Source organism: Narcine bancroftii, chromosome 13 (assembly GCF_036971445.1).
Source record: "Narcine bancroftii isolate sNarBan1 chromosome 13, sNarBan1.hap1, whole genome shotgun sequence".
In the NCBI taxonomy this organism is placed as follows: Eukaryota; Metazoa; Chordata; class Chondrichthyes; order Torpediniformes; family Narcinidae; genus Narcine; species Narcine bancroftii.
Genome location: NC_091481.1, coordinates 42325968 through 42346437, shown reverse-complemented (window position 1 = coordinate 42346437; position 20470 = coordinate 42325968). Strand labels below are relative to the sequence as shown.

General features: G+C 46.2%; 1 protein-coding gene across 1 annotated transcript in view; it reads left to right on the top strand.

The window, feature by feature from the left end:
• Window positions 1-20470, top strand: part of aldh1l2 (aldehyde dehydrogenase 1 family, member L2) — a 94018-nt gene that overhangs the window by 31891 nt on the left and 41657 nt on the right. Inside the window, exons 6-10 of the mRNA XM_069909979.1 lie at window positions 11115-11204; window positions 13342-13476; window positions 14533-14658; window positions 16308-16399; window positions 18121-18268. Coding sequence (XP_069766080.1) covers window positions 11115-11204; window positions 13342-13476; window positions 14533-14658; window positions 16308-16399; window positions 18121-18268 — 591 coding nt within the window. The remainder of the gene's footprint in view (window positions 1-11114; window positions 11205-13341; window positions 13477-14532; window positions 14659-16307; window positions 16400-18120; window positions 18269-20470) is intronic.

The window sequence follows — 20470 nt, the reverse complement described above, 5'->3', positions numbered from 1 at the left end:
TAGTTCTGGTTCTGTTAAGTACACTATCACATCATCCGCAAATAGACTGATTTTATATTCCCTGTCTTTTATTTTTATTCCTTTTATATTATTATCTATTCTTATCAATTCTGCTAGTGGTTCTATAGCTAGCGCAAACAATAACGGTGATAGTGGGCATCCCTGCCGCGTTGACCTGCTTAAATTAAATTGCTTTGATACATGTCCATTTACTGTCACTTTCGCTAACGGTCCCTTATATAATGCTTTAATCCAATTAATATACTTCTCCGGTAAACTGAATTTTTGCAATACTTTGAACAAATAATTCCATTCTACTCTGTCGAAGGCTTTCTCTGCGTCTAAAGCAACTGCTACTGCAGGTGATTTATTTCCTTCTACTGCATGAATTAAGTTAATAAATTTACAAATATTGTCCGTTGTGTGTCTTTTTTTGATAAATCCAGTTTGGTCTAAATTTACCATTTTCGGTACCTGTTCTGCTAATCTGTTTGCTAATAGTTTAGCTATTATCTTATAATCTGTGTTTAGCAAAGATATTGGTCTATATGACGCTGGTGAGAGTGGATCTTTCCCTTGTTTTAGCACTGTAATTATTGCTGTTTTACATGAATCTGGTAAGTTTTGTGTCTCATCAAGCTGGTTGATTACATCCAGGAGGGGCGGTATTAATAGGTCTTTAAATGTTTTGTCGAATTCTATTGGGAGTCCATCCTCTCCTGGTGTCTTATTATTTGGTAATTTTTTTATTATCTCTTGTATTTCTACTGTTCCAAATGGTTCTGTTAATTTATTTTGTTCCTCTATTTGCAGTTTTGGTAGTTCAATTTTAGTCAAAAATTCATCTATTTTCCCTTCTTTCCCTTCGTTTTCAGTTCGGTATAAATGTTCATAGAATTCTCTGAAGTTTTCCTTAATTTCTTTCGGATTATATGTAATTTGTTTGTCTTTTTTCCTTGTTGCCAATACCATTTTCTTAGTTTGCTCTGTCTTAAGCTGCCATGCTAAGATTTTGTGTGTTTTTTCACCTAGTTCATAATATTTCTGTTTTGTCTTCATTATATTCTTCTCCACCTTATATGTTTGTATTGTTTCATATTTTATTTTTTTATCCGCCAATTCTCTTCTTTTAGTTGTATCTTCCTTCATTGCTAATTTTTTTTCTATATTTACTATTTCCCTTTCCAACTGCTCTGTTTCCTGATCGTAGTCCTTCTTCATCTTGGTTACATAACTTATTATTTGCCCTCTAATGAATGCTTTCATTGCGTCCCATAGTATAAACTTATCTTCCATTGATTCCGTATTTACTTCAAAATACATTTTTAATTGTTTTTCAATAAATTCTCTAAAATCCTGTCTTTTAAGTAGCATGGGGTTTAATCTCCATCTATACATTCTTGGAGGGATGTCCTCTAGCTTTACTGTCAGTAGTAAGGGTGAATGGTCCGATAGCATTTTTGCTTTATATTCTGTTTTTCTTACTCTATCCTGCATACTAGCTGATAACAAAAATAGGTCTATTCTTGAGTATGTTTTATGTCTAGCCGAGTAGTATGAGTATTCCTTTTCTTTTGGGTTTTGTTTCCTCCATATGTCCACAAGTTTCATTTCTTGCATTGATTTAATTATAAATTTGGTTACTTTGTTCTTCCTGTTAATTTTTTTTCCCGTTTTATCCATATTTGGATCCAAATTCAGATTGAAATCTCCTCCTATTAGTATGTTCCCTTGCGTATTAGCTACCTTCAAAAAGATATCTTGCATAAACTTTTGATCTTCTTCATTAGGTGAATATATATTAAGTAGATTCCAATGCTCCGAATATATCTGACATTTTATCATAACATATCTCCCTGCTGGATCTATTATTTCCTCTTCTATTTTAAATGGCACATTTTTGCTAATTAATATAGCCACTCCTCTTGCTTTTGAATTATACGATGCTGCTGTTACATGTCCTACCCAATCTCTCTTTAATTTCTTGTGCTCCAATTCAGTTAAGTGTGTTTCTTGGACAAATGCTATATCTATTTTTTCCTTTTTCAGTAAATTTAGTAGTTTCTTCCTTTTAATTTGGTTATGTATCCATTAATATTTAAAGTCATATAGTTCAGCGTAGCTATTTTATATTTTGTTTATCTTCTCTTTCCGTTTTTCCATCATTACCTTTCCTCCTTTTCCATTTCTGTTTTCTTATTTTCAACTCTTTACAAGACAACATTCCTACAACATCCAACATTTTCCTTATTCTCCTATTTCTATCTTCTTTATCCCCAATCTCCCCTTCCCCTCCTGAGTTGTCCTTTATCCCTTGTCGGACAACCACATCTCCCCTCTCCATTTGGATTTGCGAATCCACTCGCAAGCATCAACTGATTTTGCAGTGACCGCTATTTTCCCCCACCCAGAAAAGATTTCACTTTTCATATGTCATAAAGGTCACTCTTTTAATTCCCTCCTTATTCTCTCTATTCCATTACCTTCCCTTATTAATTCTTGTCTATACTATCTATATTTTCCTCTAATTACAGATACATTCACGTATGCACATTGTCTCTATTCACTCTTATACCTCTTTACCCGCATACATATCCATCGTGGTCATTTTTACCCTCATTACCCGTCTTCATCCCTCAGTCTATTTTTGTCTTTACCCACATACATATCAATCGTGATCATTTTTACTCTCATTACCCGTCTTCATCCCTCAGTCTATTTTTGTAATTGTTCTGCAAATTTTCGTGCTTCTTCTGGATCCGAGAATAGTCTGTTTTGTTGTCCTGGAATAAATATTTTCAATACCGCAGGATGCTTCAGTATAAATTTATACCCTTTCTTCCATAAAATCGCCTTTGCTGTATTGAACTCTTTTCTCTTCTTTAGGAGTTCAAAACTTATATCTGGATAAATGAAGATTTTTTGCCCTTTATATTCCAGTGGTTTGTTGCCCTCTCTTACTTTTTCCATTGTCTTCTCCAGTACCTTTTCTCTTAGGAATTTTACTACAATAGATCTTGGTTTTTGTTGCAGTTGTGGTTTAGAGGCCAATGCTCTATGTGCCCTTTCTATTTCCATTTCTTGCTGTAGTTCTGGACATCCTAGGGTCTTAGGGATCCATTCTTTTATAAACTCCCTCATATTCTTGCCTTCTTCATCTTCCTTAAGGCCCACTATCTTTATGTAATTTCTTCTGTTATAATTTTCCATTATATCTATTTTTTGAGCTAGTAGTTCTTGTGTCTCTTTAGTTTTTTTATTAGATTCCTCCAATTTCTTTTTTAAGTCTTCTACCTCCATTTCTGCTGCTACTGCCCGTTCTTCCATCTTGTCCATTTTTTTCCCCATTTCTGTTAAGGTCATATCTATTTTATTCACTTTCTCTTCTGTGTTGTTTATTCTTCTTCTTAAATCATTGAATTCCTGTGTTTGCCATTCTTTAAATGACTCCATGTATCCTCTAACAAGAGAAAGTATATCCTTTACCTTGCCTTTCCCTTCATTTATTTCACTGTATTCTTCCTCCTCTTCTTCCTCTGGGTTGGCCATCTGTTGTTTCTTTGTTGCCCTTTCCTTCTCTTCTTTCTTGTTTCTATTGTCTTCTGTGGTCTCTTCTTGCTGCAGGTGTTCTGCAGCTGTCGTTGCCGGCTGTGGAGATCGACTCCCCAGCTGGTCCCCCCTCCCGTCGGTGTGTTTTTATTCATGCGCATCTGCGAGCCATTGTTGTAGTTCTTTTTCCACCGACCTGAGGATGCGGGCTCCTCTCTCCACAGCGGGCCTCTTCGGACAGGTAAGGCTTTCACCTTTTTCCTCTGTTGTCTTCTCTTCCTCTCTTCTTTCTGTTGATTTTGATTTTTCTTTTTTTGTCTCCATCTTCTTTCCACCTTTATACTCACTTTTCTTTAACTTTTATTTCTGTGCCTTTGTATTTTCTCTTGTTTTTCCCGACTTTTCTGGAGAGGGCTGGAGTTCTCCGTCCGGCCACTACTCCATCACGTGACTCCTTGGGGGATTCAGTCCTTAAAACATTTTATTGGATCTGCTCCCTCAATATCTTCTGGAAGGCCCACAATTATTATATTATTTCTCTGACTTTGATTTTCCAGTGAATCAATCTTTTTCAATAAATCTCTCTTCTGGATTCCCCAATCCACAAACGAATCTTCCACTTTCTCTATTTTATCCTTATTACGTACGACTTGCTCTTTACATTCAGAGAAAGCTGTCTCAAGTTTTTTAAAAATGTTCTTGTACTACATCCACTGAAGTAAGGCATTTATTAACATCTCTCTTAATCTTCAGACACATTAAACATTGTAGTTTGCATTTGGGTAATTTGGTGAGAGATATTATCCATATGGTAGGCAATCCCTTCCAAAACAGTAAAAACAGAGTTTAGTCTTGGGACCCACCTTCTATAAACTCCTCTGTAATACTTAACCTAGCTGGAGTTCTCTGTGGCTTGGAGATTCCCAATGGCAAATCCGTGGTTCCAGCTGGTCAGGTAGGCCTCAGTTTTTCAGCACTTTTAAAGAGTAGTTTTTTTCTGTCGTTGAGTCTTTGGTTTTTTAATATTAGCTCCCATTATATACAAATAATGTACTTAGAAGTAGAAATAAAGCGTTTATATACTTAGATTAAAGTTTAAAAATGGGTGTTTAAAAAAACTGGCTGGGGAGGATTAGGACTGCATGCCTGTCCTCTATGCCATCTTGCCATACCCCCCACTCCCCGTACATTATATTTCGGTAGTAAGACAGTATTCCATTTAAATACAAACTGATGGGGACAAGGTTCCAATATCACAGCCAGTTCCATCCTAGCCCAACTAGAAGGGTTGGAAATATCTAACATATGATTAATAAATCTTAATTGAGCTGCTTCATAATAATTAAAAAAATTAGGTAATTGCAAACCTCCCAAAGCATACTCCCAGGTCAATTTATGCTTTGCTACTCTTGCTAATTTTCCTTTCCATAAAAATTCTCAAACTACTTTATTTAAATCGTGAAAAAAGGATTTTGGAAGAGAACAAGGAATCAATTGAAATAAATATTGAATTCGCGGAAAAATATTCATCTTTATATAATTTACTCGACCTATTAAAGTTAAAGGTAAATCTTTCCATTTAATCATATCCGCTTTAATCTTTCTCATTAATGGTACATAATTTAAATTTTACAATGATTGATATTTTACATCAATCATTATCCCTAAGTACTTAATTTTATCAGTCCATCGAAATTTAATAATTTGTCTAGATTGATCGTAATTTCCTTCAGAAATTGGTAGTATTTCACTTTTATCTAAATTCACTTTATATCCAGATAATTTACCATATAATTCTAAACAATTTTGCAAATAAATTAAAGATTGATCCAGATTAGTTAAATATATCAAAACATCATCAGCAAATAAATTAATCTTATATTCATCCTGTCCAATCCTTTTACCTGTAATATTCTCATTCTGCCTAATAGCCTGAGCTAATGGTTCAATGACCAAATAGGGCTTGCGACAAAAGACAACCTTGATGAATTGAACATGTTAATTAAAAAAAAAGAAGTTTGACCATTTGTCGCCACCCTTGCTACAGGATTATATAATGTCTTCACCCAACTAATAAATAAGGGTCCAAATTTATATTTCTCCAAAACTTTAAATAAAAAATTCCATTCGACCCTATCAAAAGCTTTTTCAGCATCTAATGATTGGTAGGTTGTGTTGCTGACGTGAAGCATTGATCAATGAAACCACTCTAAGAATATTATCCGAAGCATACCTATCTTTAATAAAACCTGCCTGGTCAGAATGTTCTAATTGTGGTAAATATTTTGCTAATCTATTTGCTAATAATTTCACTATTATTTTATAATCCACATTTAATAAAGAAATTGGTCGATAAGAAGAAACCTTCAAAGGGTCTCTGTCTTTTTTTGGTATAACTGTTATTATTGCACTCAAATATGAGTCTGGTAAAGCTTGTTCCTGAGTTACCTGATTAAGAACATCCATGAATGCAGAGGACAGATCATCATAAAAAAAATTTATAAAATTCAGCAATGAACCCATCATCTCCTGGTGATTTCCCATTAGGCATTTGTTGAATAACATCCTTTATTTCTAAATCTGTAAAAGGAGAATCCAACTTTCTCACATCCTCCTCCTTCAATATTGGTAAATTTAACTCTGACAAAAACGCTTCAATAGAACCATCATCTCACACTCCCTCAGAAGCATATAATTTCTGATAAAATGACAAAAATTGGTCATTAATTTCCTGAGGTTTAAAAGTAACTGAATTATCCTTCCTCACAGCATTAATAACCTTGAAGCTTGTTCAGTTTTCATTTGCTATGCCAAGACTTTATGTGCTCTGTCCCCAACTCGTTGCTTAGATCTTTGAATCAAACGTTCAAATTGGTCAGTTTGCAATATATTATATTTTAGCTTCAATTTTGTCAAAAACGCCTTATTATCTTCTGTAGAATTCCTCTGAAATTCCTTTTCCAACTCTGCTATTTGTTTTTCCAACTACTGAGACTCTATCAGAAATTTCTTCTTTTCCTTTGATGCATAACTAATGATTTGCCTTTAAAGCATCCCATACAATAAAATTACATCTGACTGTATTCTTATTAAAATCTAAATAAATACCAATTTTATCCTTAATAAATTTTACAAATTCCATTTTTTTCAATAGCATTACATTAAACCTCCAGCAAAAAATTGATTGATTAACTTTCGGCCCCACACAAGAAATAAACAGCAAAGAATGGTCAGAAATTATCCTACTCTTTAGCTTGAGTGAAACATGCTTGCAAAGTTCTCCCTGTTCTCTGATTGGGAGATGGATGTGGTTCTCCCTGCTATCTAATTGGAAGATGGACGTGTTTGTCCCTGTTCTCTGATTGGGAGATGGATGTGGTTCTCCCTGCTATCCAATGGGAGATGGATGTGGTTCTCCCTGTTCTCTGATTGGGAGATGGACGTGGTTCTCCCTGTTCTCTAATTGGGAGATGGTCGTGGTTCTCCCTGTTCTCTGATTAGGAGATGGACATGGTTCTCCCTGTTCTCAAATTGGAAGATGGATGTGGTTCTCCCTGCTCTCTAATTGGGAGATGGACGTGGTTCTTCCTGCTCTCTAATTGGGAGATGGACGTGGTTCTTCCTGCTCTCTAATTGGGAGATGGACGTGGTTCTTCCTGCTCTCTAATTGGGAGATGGACGTGGTTCTTCCTGCTCTCTAATTGGGAGATGGACGTGGTTCTCTCTGTTGTCTAATTGGGAGGTGGATGTGGTTCTCCATGTTGTCTAATTGGGAGATGGACATGGTTCTCCCTGTTCTTTGATTGGGAGGTGGACGTGATTCTTCCTGTTCTCTGATTGGGAGGCAAGACCATTTGGACCGTTGTGTGCACTCCACCTTTCCATCATGAGCTGTTCCATCTTCACACTCCTGCCTTGTCCCCTTAACCTTCAATACCCTGACTATTGAGACCAGAACTGCATACAATAATTCAAATTTGGCCTCACTAATGTCTTGTACAACCTCATCATAACATCCCAACTCCTGTACTCAGTACTTTGATTTATGAAAGCCAAGATGCCAAAAGCTCTCTTTACAACTCCGTCTACCTGTACTACTTTCAGGGAATTATGTATCTGTACTCCAAGATCCCTTGTTCCTCCACACTCCTCAGTGCCCGACCATTTACGATAAATGCCCTACCTTGGTTTGTCCTTCCAAAATGCAACACCTCACACTTGTCGGCATTAAATTCCAGCTGCCATTTTCTGGTCCATTTTACCATTTAATCCAGATCCCTCTGCAAGCTTTGAAAATCTTCCTGGCTCTCCACACTTAGTGTCAACAGTAAACTTGCTGATCCAATTTCCCACATGATCAGCCAGATCATTGATATAGAGAACAAACAATAATGATCCCAGCACCGATCCCTGAGGCACCCCATTAATCACAGGCCTCCCATCTGAGAAGCATCATCCACCCCCATTCTCTGTCCTGAACACTGTGTCAGTGGTCCCTAAACATCCTCCACATCACTTCTGTGCTTTCTTCTGTGAGCATCGACTCCAAATTTACTCTGCTGAGTTCCTGCCTTATCCCATCATAATTAGCCCTTCCCCAAGTAAACACTTTCCCATTTTGTCTACTTTTATCCTTGTCTATAGTTATGCTAAACCTCAGGAAGTTGTGGTCACTGTCACCAAAATCCTCCCCCACTGACCAGGTTTATCCCCCAGAACCTGATCCAGTGTGGCCTTTCCTCTCATCAGCTGGTCCACATACTGTGTCAGGAATCCCTCTTGGGCGCACCTGACAAACTGCCCCATCTATTCCTATTGCAGTCAGCAGGTGCCAGTCAATATTTGGGAATTTGAAGTCTTTCATAATCCTTTCAGTTCCCAAACACCTCTGACATGCTTGGAAGCCCACTATACAGTGAGGACTGATGTAAAATACTCATTCAGTTCCTCTGCCATCTCCATGTCTCCTATTACAATGTTTCCAGTCATTTTGCAACAGTCCTATCTCTAGTCTTACCTCGTTCACTCTTAATATATTGAAAAACACTTTGTATCCTTTGTAATATTATTTGCTAACCTTACAAAGTTATATTTTTTATTCCATATTACCTTTTCAATTACTTTCTGTAGGCTTTTAAAAACCTCTCCGTTCTCAATCTTCCCACTAATTTTGCCTTCATTGCATGCCTTTTCTTTCGGTTTGACTTCTCTGGTCAGCCACAGTTGTGTCCTTTTTCCATTCAAACATTTCTTCCTTTTGGGAATAAACCTGTCCTTCACCTTCCTTATTTCTCACAGAAACTCGGCTATTGCTGCTCTGCCGTCCTCCCTGCCCGTGAGCCCTTCCAGTTCCTCTCTCATATTTTTGTGGTTCCCTCTATTCCATGGACTCATCTGATTTTAGTTTCACCCTCTCAAACTGCAGAGCGAATTCTATCATATTCTGATCACTGCCTCCGATGATTTCCCTGACCTTCAGCTCCTTTATCAGCTCTGGTTCATTACACAATACCCAATCCAGAATTGCCATTTCCCTGCTCGGCTCAGCCGCAAGCTGTTCTTTGAAGTCGCTTCATAGGCATTCCACAAATTCTCTGTCTGGAGATCCTGCCCACCCGTCCGAGCTCCCGACGCACCGAACTCAGACTTAACCCCGGTCCCGGTCGCCTGCCCTCCCGTTCGAGCTCCCAATGCCCTGAATGATGCAGATACAAACCACAATCAAACATTGTATGTGTGTAATAGTCAATCCACTTAATTTTACCCTAAAAATTTGTTCACAAAATATGATTATCACTGGAAAATAAGGTAATCCTTCTGCATGTTGAAGTCCTTAATCAGCTTTCTTTCCAAATAGATTAAATTTTTACAAAACACTGTTGATGCAGGTGTGTGCATGGAGGTGGGACTTGTTCAGCATCTGGCTGATCTAATGCTGCATTTCCCTTTTTATTGAGACTGGCCATGGTCACTATTCAGACCATTGAAGAGCATGAAGGACACCTAGTGGAGATGTTCACTGACGATCAATTTACAGAGCACACTGCATAGAAAAAGGCCCTTCAGCCCATGATAAACTATCTCTTCTGCCTGGTTGCATTGACCTGCACCCAAACCATAACCCTCCAGACCCTTTCCCTTCGTCCCAATTCAATCGTCTCAAATGGACTCGGACCCTCTCACCGTCAAGGTCGACCTTCCATGCTCCCGATCACTTGCACGTTGCCCGTTGTTGACTCGTGTCCACTGGCCATGATCTCTTGCCTTTCTGTTTTGTATGTGGATGGTGGTGGCACAAGGGCTTTGGAAGAGCAAACTTCTTTGGTGTGCAGGAACCTGGAATATTTTGTACCATTGAATTTGTGAAGTTGTAAAGTTTATTCAGTAGTTTGAGGGTTGGCTGGGTTGTTTTAATCAGATCAATTGTGTTTACATAGTGCAACCTGTTCATTGGACTTCCCCATCACCACTGTGGTTACTGACTGTGTCCCTGCCCTGGGATATTTCTAGATAGCTGGATTTAATTATACTGACAAGGTGGATGAGGGAAGCAGGAGGAGTGAAGATAATCTCCTATGTCACATCAGCACATTTCAGCGATTGACCCACAGCTGGATGAAGGGGGGGGGAGCGAAGCAGGAGGGGTGGGAGCGGGTGGAGGGAGGAGAAGGGATGCAAGGGGAGGAGAGGAGGGGAAGGGAGGCGGGAGAGAGGGAGGGAGGGGAGGGGGTGCAAGACGGGAGGGAGGGGAGGAGGCTGAGAGGCGGGAGGGAGGGGAGGGAGATACTAGGCGAGGGAGAGGGCAGGGAGGGAAGAGGCAGTGGGAGGGAGGTAGGAGGGGAGGGGAGGGGAAAGGGAGGAGGGGAAGAATGAGGTGGGAAGGAGGGATAAGGTGGCGGGGGGGGTTGGTGGGAGGGAGGGGAAGGGAGGGGAGGAGGCATGCAAATGGGTAGGACAGAGGGGAAGGGAGGGGAGGCATGCAAATGGGTGCAAAGCATGAAGGTGTGGGGGCCCCTTTAACACAAACCTATTCGTGAAGTTGGTGCAAGTGAAATCACCGGCAGGATTCCTTTTGATGTGCAGGATTCAAATGGTTTTAAATGCAGGTTTTGCACAGAAAGGTTTCTGCAGGGGACCATGCACCTATCCCAAAGGCCCCTGCACTCTGGTGAAACCTCAGCTTCTGTGATTGGGCCCAAGTTGCTTTTTCCTGGTGATTTTGTCACCACCACCACATAGTAACTGGGCTACGATCTTCACTCTCGCCACATCAAGTCTGGCTGCTCAGTGATTATCCCACTCAGGTGGTTTGTCTAGATTCTCCCGAGTCCTTTGAGAGGCTCTGAAGTGTCTTTTCACTGTAACAATGAGGGAGTAAGAGTGGTGGTGTTGAAGGAGGCAGAGGGAGAGAGTCCAGGAGGAATTGCAGCCTGGATAATGGAGTTTCTGGGGAGAGGGACGTGCTGGCCCAGGGCCCGTTGGCACAGCATGTGCTGAATATGTAACTTGAAGGAAACGAGACTTCTGCTCCTTGCTCCTCATGGGAACATCCGTTGTTGCTGCAGATTTGCTGGGATCAGCCTGCAGAGTTCATCCATAACTGGATCCGTGGTCACGATAAGGTTCCTGGAGCTTGGACAGTTATTGATGGGCAGGTATGTCATGGCCTCCTTGTTGATAAGGTAAAAGTGATTCTGGGTTCCACTGGACTCCTCACTGGAGTGTGGTTGGCGGGGGGGTTGGGGGGAAGCTGGGCATGTTTGGGTTCGAAATGCAATGTGTCTCGGCTTGGAGAAGAAGTAATTACCCTCCAGGTTCTGGCACCTGCTGCATAACAAGATGAGCAGCAAGACCTGGCACGGTGAGCACTGGGGAGGGGAGGGGAGGGGCGCTGGAGAAACAAACTGGATAAAAACGTTGCCACCTCTGACCCTGACAGAGGAACCTGGTTGTATAGAGAAGGGAAAGATAATGGTCCTTGTGCCTTGAATACCAATGCCCAGCTGTCCAATCCCACACCACCCTGCTCCTCAGGCTGGCTGAGGCCTGAAACATCCTCTGACCATGCACCACCCCAGTTCCTCGTTCATTCCCAGTAACCCCAGCTTCTGGATTGGTGGAGCTGGGAGCAGAGATGGCAACAGGTATCCAGATCGTCCATTTACCTCTCCGTTCTAACCTGGATGTGGGCAGCAGAGGCAGGGGGAGGTGTTGGAGTCAGAGGTGGAGTCGAGGGTGGAGTAGGGAAGAGGCAGATTCAAGAGATTGGGTGGAGTTGGGGACAGAGTTGAAGGAAAGTGGCAGAGTCAAGGATGGGGTCGGAGAGAGGCGGTCGGGGCGGAGACGGGGGAGCGGAGTAAGGGGCAGGGTTGCAAGTGGAGTAATGGGTGGAGTCAAGGTGTAGGGGAGGGTTGGGGAAGGGGGCTGAGTAAGTGATGGGGAGAGGAGGGGGAGGGTCATGAGGGGCAAAGACCCCCTCTTTCCCTCCACTCCTCTCCTTTTCCTCTCGCCACCCTCTTCCCCTCAACCCTCATCCCCCTCCCCCTCATCCCATCTCCCTCGCCTCCTCCCCTTGCCACCCTCTTCACCTCAATTCCCTTCCCCTCTCCCCCTTGTCCACTTCCCCTCATACTCCCCTTTGCCCCTTTCCCTCACCCCCTCTTCCCCTTGCCCCCTTCCCCTCACACCCTGTTCCCCATGTCCCCTCTTCCCCTTCCCCTCATCCTCCCTTCACCTTGTCCCCTCTTTCTCTCACTCCCCTTCCCCTCTCCCCCACTTCCCCTCTCCCCCTCATTCCCCCTTTCCCTCATCCCCTTTCCCTTCATCTTCCCTTGTTCCCCCTACCCTCTTCCCCTTTCCCTCGTCCCCCCATCACCTCATCCCCCTTCGCGTTCACCCTTTTCCTAATTTCCCCCCTTTATCCCCCTTCCCCTCCCTTTCCCTTGTACCCCTTCCCTCATACTCCCTTTCCCTCTTCCCATCTTTCCCTCACCCCTCGTCCCCCCTTCCCTCATCTCCCCTTGTCCCTTACCCTTGTCCCCCTTTTCCTCATTTTCCCTTCCCTATCCCCCTTCCCATCTCCCCTTTCCATCTCCACTTCCCCTCACCCCTTTTCCCCTCACCCCCTTGTCCCCTTCCCCTCAACTCCCCTTTCCATCATCCCCCTTTTCTCTCATCCTCCCTGCCCCTCGTCCCCCCTTCCCCTCATCCCTTCTCCTTGTCCCCCTCTTTCCCACATCCCCTCTTTCCTTCGCCCCCTCCCCTTTTCCCCTCACCACCCTCTTCCCCTCAACCCCTATCTCCTCATCCCTCTTCCCCTCACCACCCTCTTTCCCTCAACTCCCCCTCTCCCCACTTCCCCTCTCCCCTTGCCCATTTCCCCTCATACCCCCTTCCCCTTGCCCCCTCCCCACCCAGTCCCCTCTCCACCCCTCCCCCTCTGCCTCATCACCCTCTGTCCCCTCCCCTTGGGCCCCCATCCCCTTTGCTTCCTTCTCTGCCTCCTCTCCCCGCCTCGTTGCCCCTCCATCTTTTTCTCCCCATCCTCTTTTCCATCTTTCCCTCACCCCCCATCTCCCCCACCCCTGCCCCACCATCCCTGTCTCCCCTTACCACTCCTGCCTCCCATCCCTGTCTCTCCCCCTACCACCGCTCTGCCCTGGCTCTCTCCCCCAACCCCCCAATTTTCCCATTTCTCTCCCCCCCCACACCTCTTCTCCATCCCCACCCTCCCCCACCCCTGTCTGATTGATGGTGGGGTGGGGGTGCTGACACACCTTCTGTCTGTTTCAGACCGTCACTCTATATGGATCATCCATGTACAGGGGAGCAGTGCCAAGTGGCCAGCAGCTGGACATCGGTGGAGCCTGTCAACCAGGTGTGGTCACCACGGATGGACTGGTGCTCTTCGGCAACGATGGCAAAATGGTAAAGTTCCCCCTCCAAACGCTGCTGGTGCCTGGCCCAGCGATGCCATCACACTGAAGACCCTCTGTAAAGTGGACAGGAACGAGGGGAATGAAATAATGGGATCTGGGAATTCCTGCATGGTGGGCAGCCTCCTCCCCCTCTCCCTTCCCATTTCCCCTGTCCACCCATACCCTTCCTCATCCTTGCTCTCCACCCCTCCCCTCATCCTCCCCCCCTTACACTTTCTCCATCCCCTCCCCATCTCTTCATCCTTTCCCATTCCCTCACCCCCTTCCCCATCCCCATTCCCTCTGTCCCATCCCCATCTCCCTCCCCCATTCCCTTCAACCTATCCCCGTCACCCTCCCTAATTCCCTCCACCCCAGCCCCATCTTCCTCCCCATTCCCTCTGTCCCATCCCCATCTCCCTCCCCCATTTCCTTCAACCTATCCCCGTCACCCTCCCTAATTCCCTCCACCCCAGCCCCATCTTCCTCCCCATTCCCTCCGTCCCATCCCCATTCCTTCCGTCCCATCTCCCTCCCCCATTCCCCCATGCCATCCCCATTCCCTCTGTCCCATGCCCATCTTCCTCCCCCATTCCCTCAGTCCTCCCATCCCCATCTCCCTCCCCCATTCCCCCCGTTCCATCCCCATTCTCTCTGTTCCATCTGGCACAGATTGTACGGAGTTAATACACTCTCCTCGTGTCTGTATGGGTTTCCTTGGTGTTCTGGCTTCCTCCCACGTTCCAACGCCATATGGGGTTGATATGTTTGTTAGTCATGCGGTTGGAACATGGTTGGGTGGTGTGGGCTCATGGGCTGTGACCTTCAGCAGAATGTCTGTGGCCCTGGGCTGGTGCTTGCAGCTTTGCACTATGGATGTGGGGTTGGAGGGGATGGTGAGTCCCTTGTCACAGGTTTGGGTGAGTGAGGGGGCTGCCCATGATGATGGGGTCCCACAGCCTTGTGTTGGTCTCTGCCAGCTATTCTCAGCCAGGGTCAGGGTGTTGGGTTGTGTTGGGGACCTCCTGGTGGTCAGTCCTCTGACGGTTTCTGCTTAATGTTTCAGCTGGTGGTCCGAAACCTGCAGTTTGAAGATGGGAAAATGATTCCAGCCTCTAAATACTTCTCTGCTGGTGCGAGCCCAGTAGTGGAACTGACTGATGAAGAAAAGAGAATGGCTGAAGATATCAGGGTAGGTTCTAAGCCAGGTTGAGGAGGCTATGCCACTGTGTCCGAGCTGTCCAGCATCCTGACCACATACCCTCTGAAGTGATCTGCTTCCCATTGGTATCTTCCCAAAGTCAGCACTGACACATAAACACTGGGCCTTCTGGAACTGCAGTTGGACGAAGAGTGACTTGGGTTGAAATACTGAGAAGGGACCTTAGATGGATTGAACAATCTTGAGATAACTTTAGTGTTTACCCAAACTTCTGCTTGTTCAACACTCCATTTCCCAGTTCATCCCGGTAACTTCAGCTGGGGGTGGGGGAAAGAACCCACAAGGCGAATTTGTTCCCCTCCCCCCTCAAAAATCCTTGGAGGCTTGGGTCAGATAGAGCAATTGGCAGAGTGGCTCGGTGGGTGGGTCGGGGTGGGTGCAGAGGGTGTTGGGGTGGGTGTTGGGACTAGGTGTCGAGTTGGGTGTAAGAGAGGTCAGGGTGGGTGGGGTGGTTGTAGGAGAGGTTCATAGTGGGTGTAGGAAGGGGTCAGGATGGGTTTTGGGGTGGGTGTAGGAGGGGTTGGGTGGGTGTAGGAGGGGTTGGGGTGGTTTAGGAGGGGTCGGGGTGGTTATAGGAGGGGGTGGGTGTAGGAAGGGTCAGGGTGGTTGTAGGAGGGGTTCATAGTGGGTGTAGAAAGGGGTCAGGATGGGTTTTGGGGTGGGTGTAGGAGGGGTTGGGTGGGTGTAGGAGGGGTTGGGGTGGTTTAGGAGGGGGTCGGGGTGGTTATAGGAGGGGGTGGGTGTAGGAAGGGTCAGGGTGGTTGTAGGAGGGGTTCAGGGAGGTTGTAGGAGGGGTTCGGGGTGGGTGTAGGAGGGTGTCGGGGTAGGTGTAGGATGGTGTCGAGGTTGGTGTAGGATGGGTCGGGGAGGGTGTTGGGGTGGGTGTAGGAGGGTGTTGGGGTGGGTGTAGGAGGGGTGGGGAGGGTGGCTGTAGGAGGGGGTCAAGGTGGGGTGTCAGGGTTGGTGTAGGAGGGGTCAGGGTGGTTGTAGGAGGGGGTCGGGGTGGTTATAGGAGGGGTTCGGGATGGATGTAGGAAGGGGTCAGGGTGGGTTTTGGGGTGGGTGTAGGAGGGTATCAGGGTTGGTGTAGGAGGGAGGTCAGGGTGGGTGTAGGAGGGGTCGAGGAGGGTGTTGGAGTGGGTGTAGGAGGGTGTCGGGGTAGTTGTAGGAGGGGTGGAGGAGGGTGTCGGTGAGTGTAGAAGGGGGTCAGGGTTTGTGTAGGAGGGGTTTGGGAGGGTGTCGAGGTGGGTGTAGGAAGAGGTAAGATTAGGTGTAGAAGGGTATTAGGGTGGGTGTAGGAGGGGTGGGGGAGGGTGTTGAGGTGGATGTAGGAGGGTGTCGGGGTGGGTGTAGGAGGGGTGGGGGAGGGAGTTGGGGTGAGTGTAGGATGGGGTCGGGGTGGGTGTAGGAGGGTATCGGGGTGGGTGGGTGTAGGAGTGGTGGGGGTGGGTGTCGGGGTTGGTATAGGAGGGGTTCGGGGTGGGTGTCGGACATGTTGGGGACGGGGAGGTTCAGTGTTAGGGGGTGGGGGTCATTGTGGGTCACCTGCCCCTCCCCCATTGAAGTGAAGGGTTTGTCCCAGAATGAACACAGTTTGTTTTCTCTTCATTGTGCTTCAGGCCACCTGGAAATCAATCCTGAGCAACGTTGCCATCATCGAGGACTCCACGGACTTCTTCAGATCAGGAGCAGCTTCCATGGATGTGGTCAGGTAATTATCTCATCTCACACAAAGGCCTCTGTCCCAGTGGTGCGGCCTCTGTCCCAGTGCTGCGGTCTCTTCCCCAGTGCTGCGGTCACTGCCCCAGTGCTGCGGTCACTGTCCCAGTGATGCGGCCTCTGTCCCAGTGATGCGGCATCTGCCCCAGTGCTCTGGTCACTGTCCCAGTGCTGCAGCCTCTGTCCCAGTGGTGCGGTCTCTGACCCAGTGCTGTGGTCACTGTCCCAGTGATGCGGCATCTGCCCCAGTGCTGCAGTCTCTGTCCCAGTGCTGCAGTCACTGTCCCAGTGATGCGGTATCTGCCCCAGTGCTGCGGCATCTGTCCCAGTGCTGTGGTCACTGTCCAAGAGCTGTGGTCTCTGCCCCAGTGATGCGGCCTCTGCCCCAGTGCTGCGGTCTCTTCCCCAGTGCTGCGGTCTCTTCCCCAGTGCTGCGGCCTCTGCCCCAGTGCTGCGGTCACTGTCCAAGAGCTGTGGTTTCTGCCCCAGTGCTGCGGTCTCTTCCCCAGTGCTGCGGTCTCTTCCCCAGTGCTGCGGCCTCTGCCCCAGTGCTGCGGCCTCTGCCCCAGGGCTGCAGCCTCTGTCCCAGTGATGCGGCATCTGCCCCAGTGCTGCGGTCACTGCCCCGGAGCTGCGGACTCTGTCCCAGTGCTGTGGTCATTCCTCCAGTGCTGCAGCCTCCGTCCCAGTGCTGCGGTCACTGCATCAGTGCTGCAGTCACTTCCCCAGAGCTGCGGTCTCTGCCCCAGTGCTGCGGTCACTGCCCCGGTGCTGCGGCCTCTGTCCCAGTGCTGCGGTCTCTTCCCCAGTGCTGTGGTCACTGTCCAAGAGCTGTGGTCTCTGCCCCAGTGCTGTGGCCACTGCCCTAGTGCTGTGACCTCCGTCCCAGTACATTGCTGAACGTGACAACACAATTCCACATGCAACTTTCGTGCATTGAATCGGGAGCTTTTGTTCTGCATTGTTTATCTCTGCTGTGATTTCTCCCATTTGTACATATTCGACATCATTGAACTGTGTTGGTGACCCAGTTGTTGTCTGAGCTGGAATGAATGATCACAACTGTGGTAAACTCCACCAGAGTGAAAATTTATTCTCTGTATCCTCTAATCTCCAGCTTGCAATTATCCTTTATATTGGTTGAACATTGAATATTTTAAATTTAGATTTTTAAATTATGTTAAATTTTAAAAATTTTAATTTAAATTTAGTCATACAGCATAGTAGCAGGGGCCTTTCGTCCCACGAGTCCGTGCTGCTCAATTTACACCCAATTCACCAACATCCCCAGTACATTTCGATGAGTGGGAGGAAACCGGAGCCCCTGGAGAAAACCCACAGTTCATCCAGAGTTCATTTTGCTCGGGCCATCAGTAGTTTCATCATCAATGAGGATAAGTGCCCCAGTACCTGTGGCAGCCATAGATGCCCAGGTCACTGCCCCAGACACAGGGAGAACGTACAAACTCCTTACAAACAGTACGGAATTCGAACCCGTATGTCCTTTCTTTTTAACGATGTTCCACAGTCCCGATTGCTGGAGCTGTAATGGCATGGGACTAACTGCTGCACTAAGTGTGTTGTGATGGTTGAGGAAATTTCTGATGAGTGAGTATTCTGCTGATCACTGAGTGAAGTCCTTTGTTTCTGAAGAGATTATCTGCTTTGCCAGTACCGCACTGGCTGAGCTCAGTATCATTGCTGTCTATACAGGTTGGTCGAGGTGATCAAACAGAAATGCAATGGGCTGCAGTTGCAGAATGAAGATGTCTACATGGCGACAAAGTTCGAGGATTTCATTCAGATGGCAGTGCAGAAGATGAGAGGAGGGGGTGATGAAGAAGAGCTGGAGGTGGACTATGTAAGTGCCTTGTGTCTTGTCCGTGATGCTCAGAGCCAAGTGCCTGGTGTGAGTTCTGTGAGAGGATGGCCCCTTGTGTTCAGCACCGAGCCTCAAGTGACGGTCACTCTGCAGCCGTGGCAATAACAATGTGTTAAAACTGAAAGTTTGTAAAATACATCCAAATTCTCCCTTATTTCCTTGGTGATGTCCAGTCTTTTCATGACAACAGAGGAGACTCTGCTCGCTCAACCCAAAATGTTGTGCTGACCTATTCACTAACAATCTAATCTTCCCTCCATCACATCTATAACTAAATTTCTCGTGCATCCTTGAGCCTTTTTATCAGCCTTTTGAATATCCCTATTGCACCACCATCCCTGGAAATGCATTCCAGGCATCCACCAAACAGACAGGCCCTCCATGATGCTTGGGACAAAGACACATTTGCCCTGTGTTCCACAGTTTTACATTTGAAATCAAACAATTCACTTGTAATTAATGTGCACAATTCAGTTTTTATTCAAGGTTATTTGTATATGTTTTGGTTTGACCATGTAGAAATTACAGCCTTTTTTATACATAGTCCCCTCATTTTAGGCCACCATAATGTTTTGGACATTTGACCTCACAGGTGTTTGTGAGAACTCAGGAATGTTTAATTGCTTCATTGGTGCAGGTATAAGAGACCGAGGCTTGTTTCTAAGCTTTTTATCACCTTTGGAGTCTGTAGTTGCCATTTTTCACAATGAGAACCAGATTTGTGCCAATGAAAGTCAAAAAAGTCGTTATGAGGCTGAAAAACAAGAATAAAACAGTGCGAGACATCGCCCAAACTTTAGGGTGTCGGTAATCACCAAGGGCCTGGTGTTCCGGGAAATCTCCTCTGCTGATGACATAAGAATTCTCATCATAATGAAGACCAATCCCCAAATACCTGTCCAACAGATCAGAAACACTCTTCAGGAGGCAGTGGGGATATGTGAATGATACTGTCCTCAGAAGACCTCGTGGACAGAAATACAGAGGCACTAGTTAGCCACAGAAACAGGATGGCCAGATTACAGTTTGCCAAGAAGTATTTAAAAGAACCTGCAGAATTCTGGAAAAGGGTCTTGTGGACCGATGAGATTAACTTGTATCAGAGTGATGGTAAGTGTAGAGGCGTAAAGGAAGTGCCCAAGATCCAAATCAGACCATCTTATCTGTGAAACATGGTATGTATGGCTGCCACAGGTACTGGGGCACTAATCTTCACTGATGATGTAACTGCTGATGGTCGTAGCAAAATGAACTCTGAGGTGAGCTGGAGTTGGATGAACTGCGGAGGTTGAGATAGACGAGAGCTTCAGGGAGGTAGTCACCCCTAAACGTCAAGGGAGAGGTAACTGGGTGACTGTCACGAGAGGGAAGAGGAAGAGGCAGGAAGTGCAGAGTACTCCTGTGACCGTTCCCCTCAACAAGTACACTGCTGGGGGGATGATTTACCAGGGACAAGTCGAGGTGGTTACATCTCCAGAACAGAGGTTGCCCCCCCCCCCACCCCACTCCCTGCTCAGAAGGGAAGGGGGGAGAAGAGGAGAACGATGATAATTGGGACTCATTGGTTAGGAGAGCAGAGAGGAGGTTCTGTGAGTGAGATTGAGGCTCCCAGATGATATGTTGCCTCCCAGGTGTCAGAGTCAACTCTGATTGAGTTCACAGCATTCTGGAGGGGGGGGTGATCAGCCAGATCTTGTGGTCCACATGGGGACCAATGACGTAGGTTGGAGTAGGGATGAGATCCTAAAGAGGGAATATAGGAAGTTAGGAAAGTTAAAATACAGAACCTCAAGGGTGGTGATCTCAGGATTGCTGCCTGTGCCATGTGCCCGAGAGGGTAGGAGCAGGAAGTTGTGGGAGCTGAATGAGTGCTGAAGAGTTGGTGCAGGGGGCAGGGTCAGATTTGTGGATTATTGGGGTCTCTTCTGGGGAAGGTCTGATCTGTGCAAAAAGAACGGGCTGCATCTGAACTGGAGGGGGACCAGTATCCTGGTGGGCAGGTTTGCTAGATCTGTTGGGGAGGGTTTAAATTAGTTTGGCAGTGGGGTGGGAATCAGAATGTGAATGCAGAGATTAGGGGAGAAGGACAAAAGCCTGATGCTGTGTGTTTTGAGTTAGTAAGGAAGGAGAGGCAGGGGACAAAACATAAATGTATCCAGTTAGAGGAGTTGAAATGTGCCT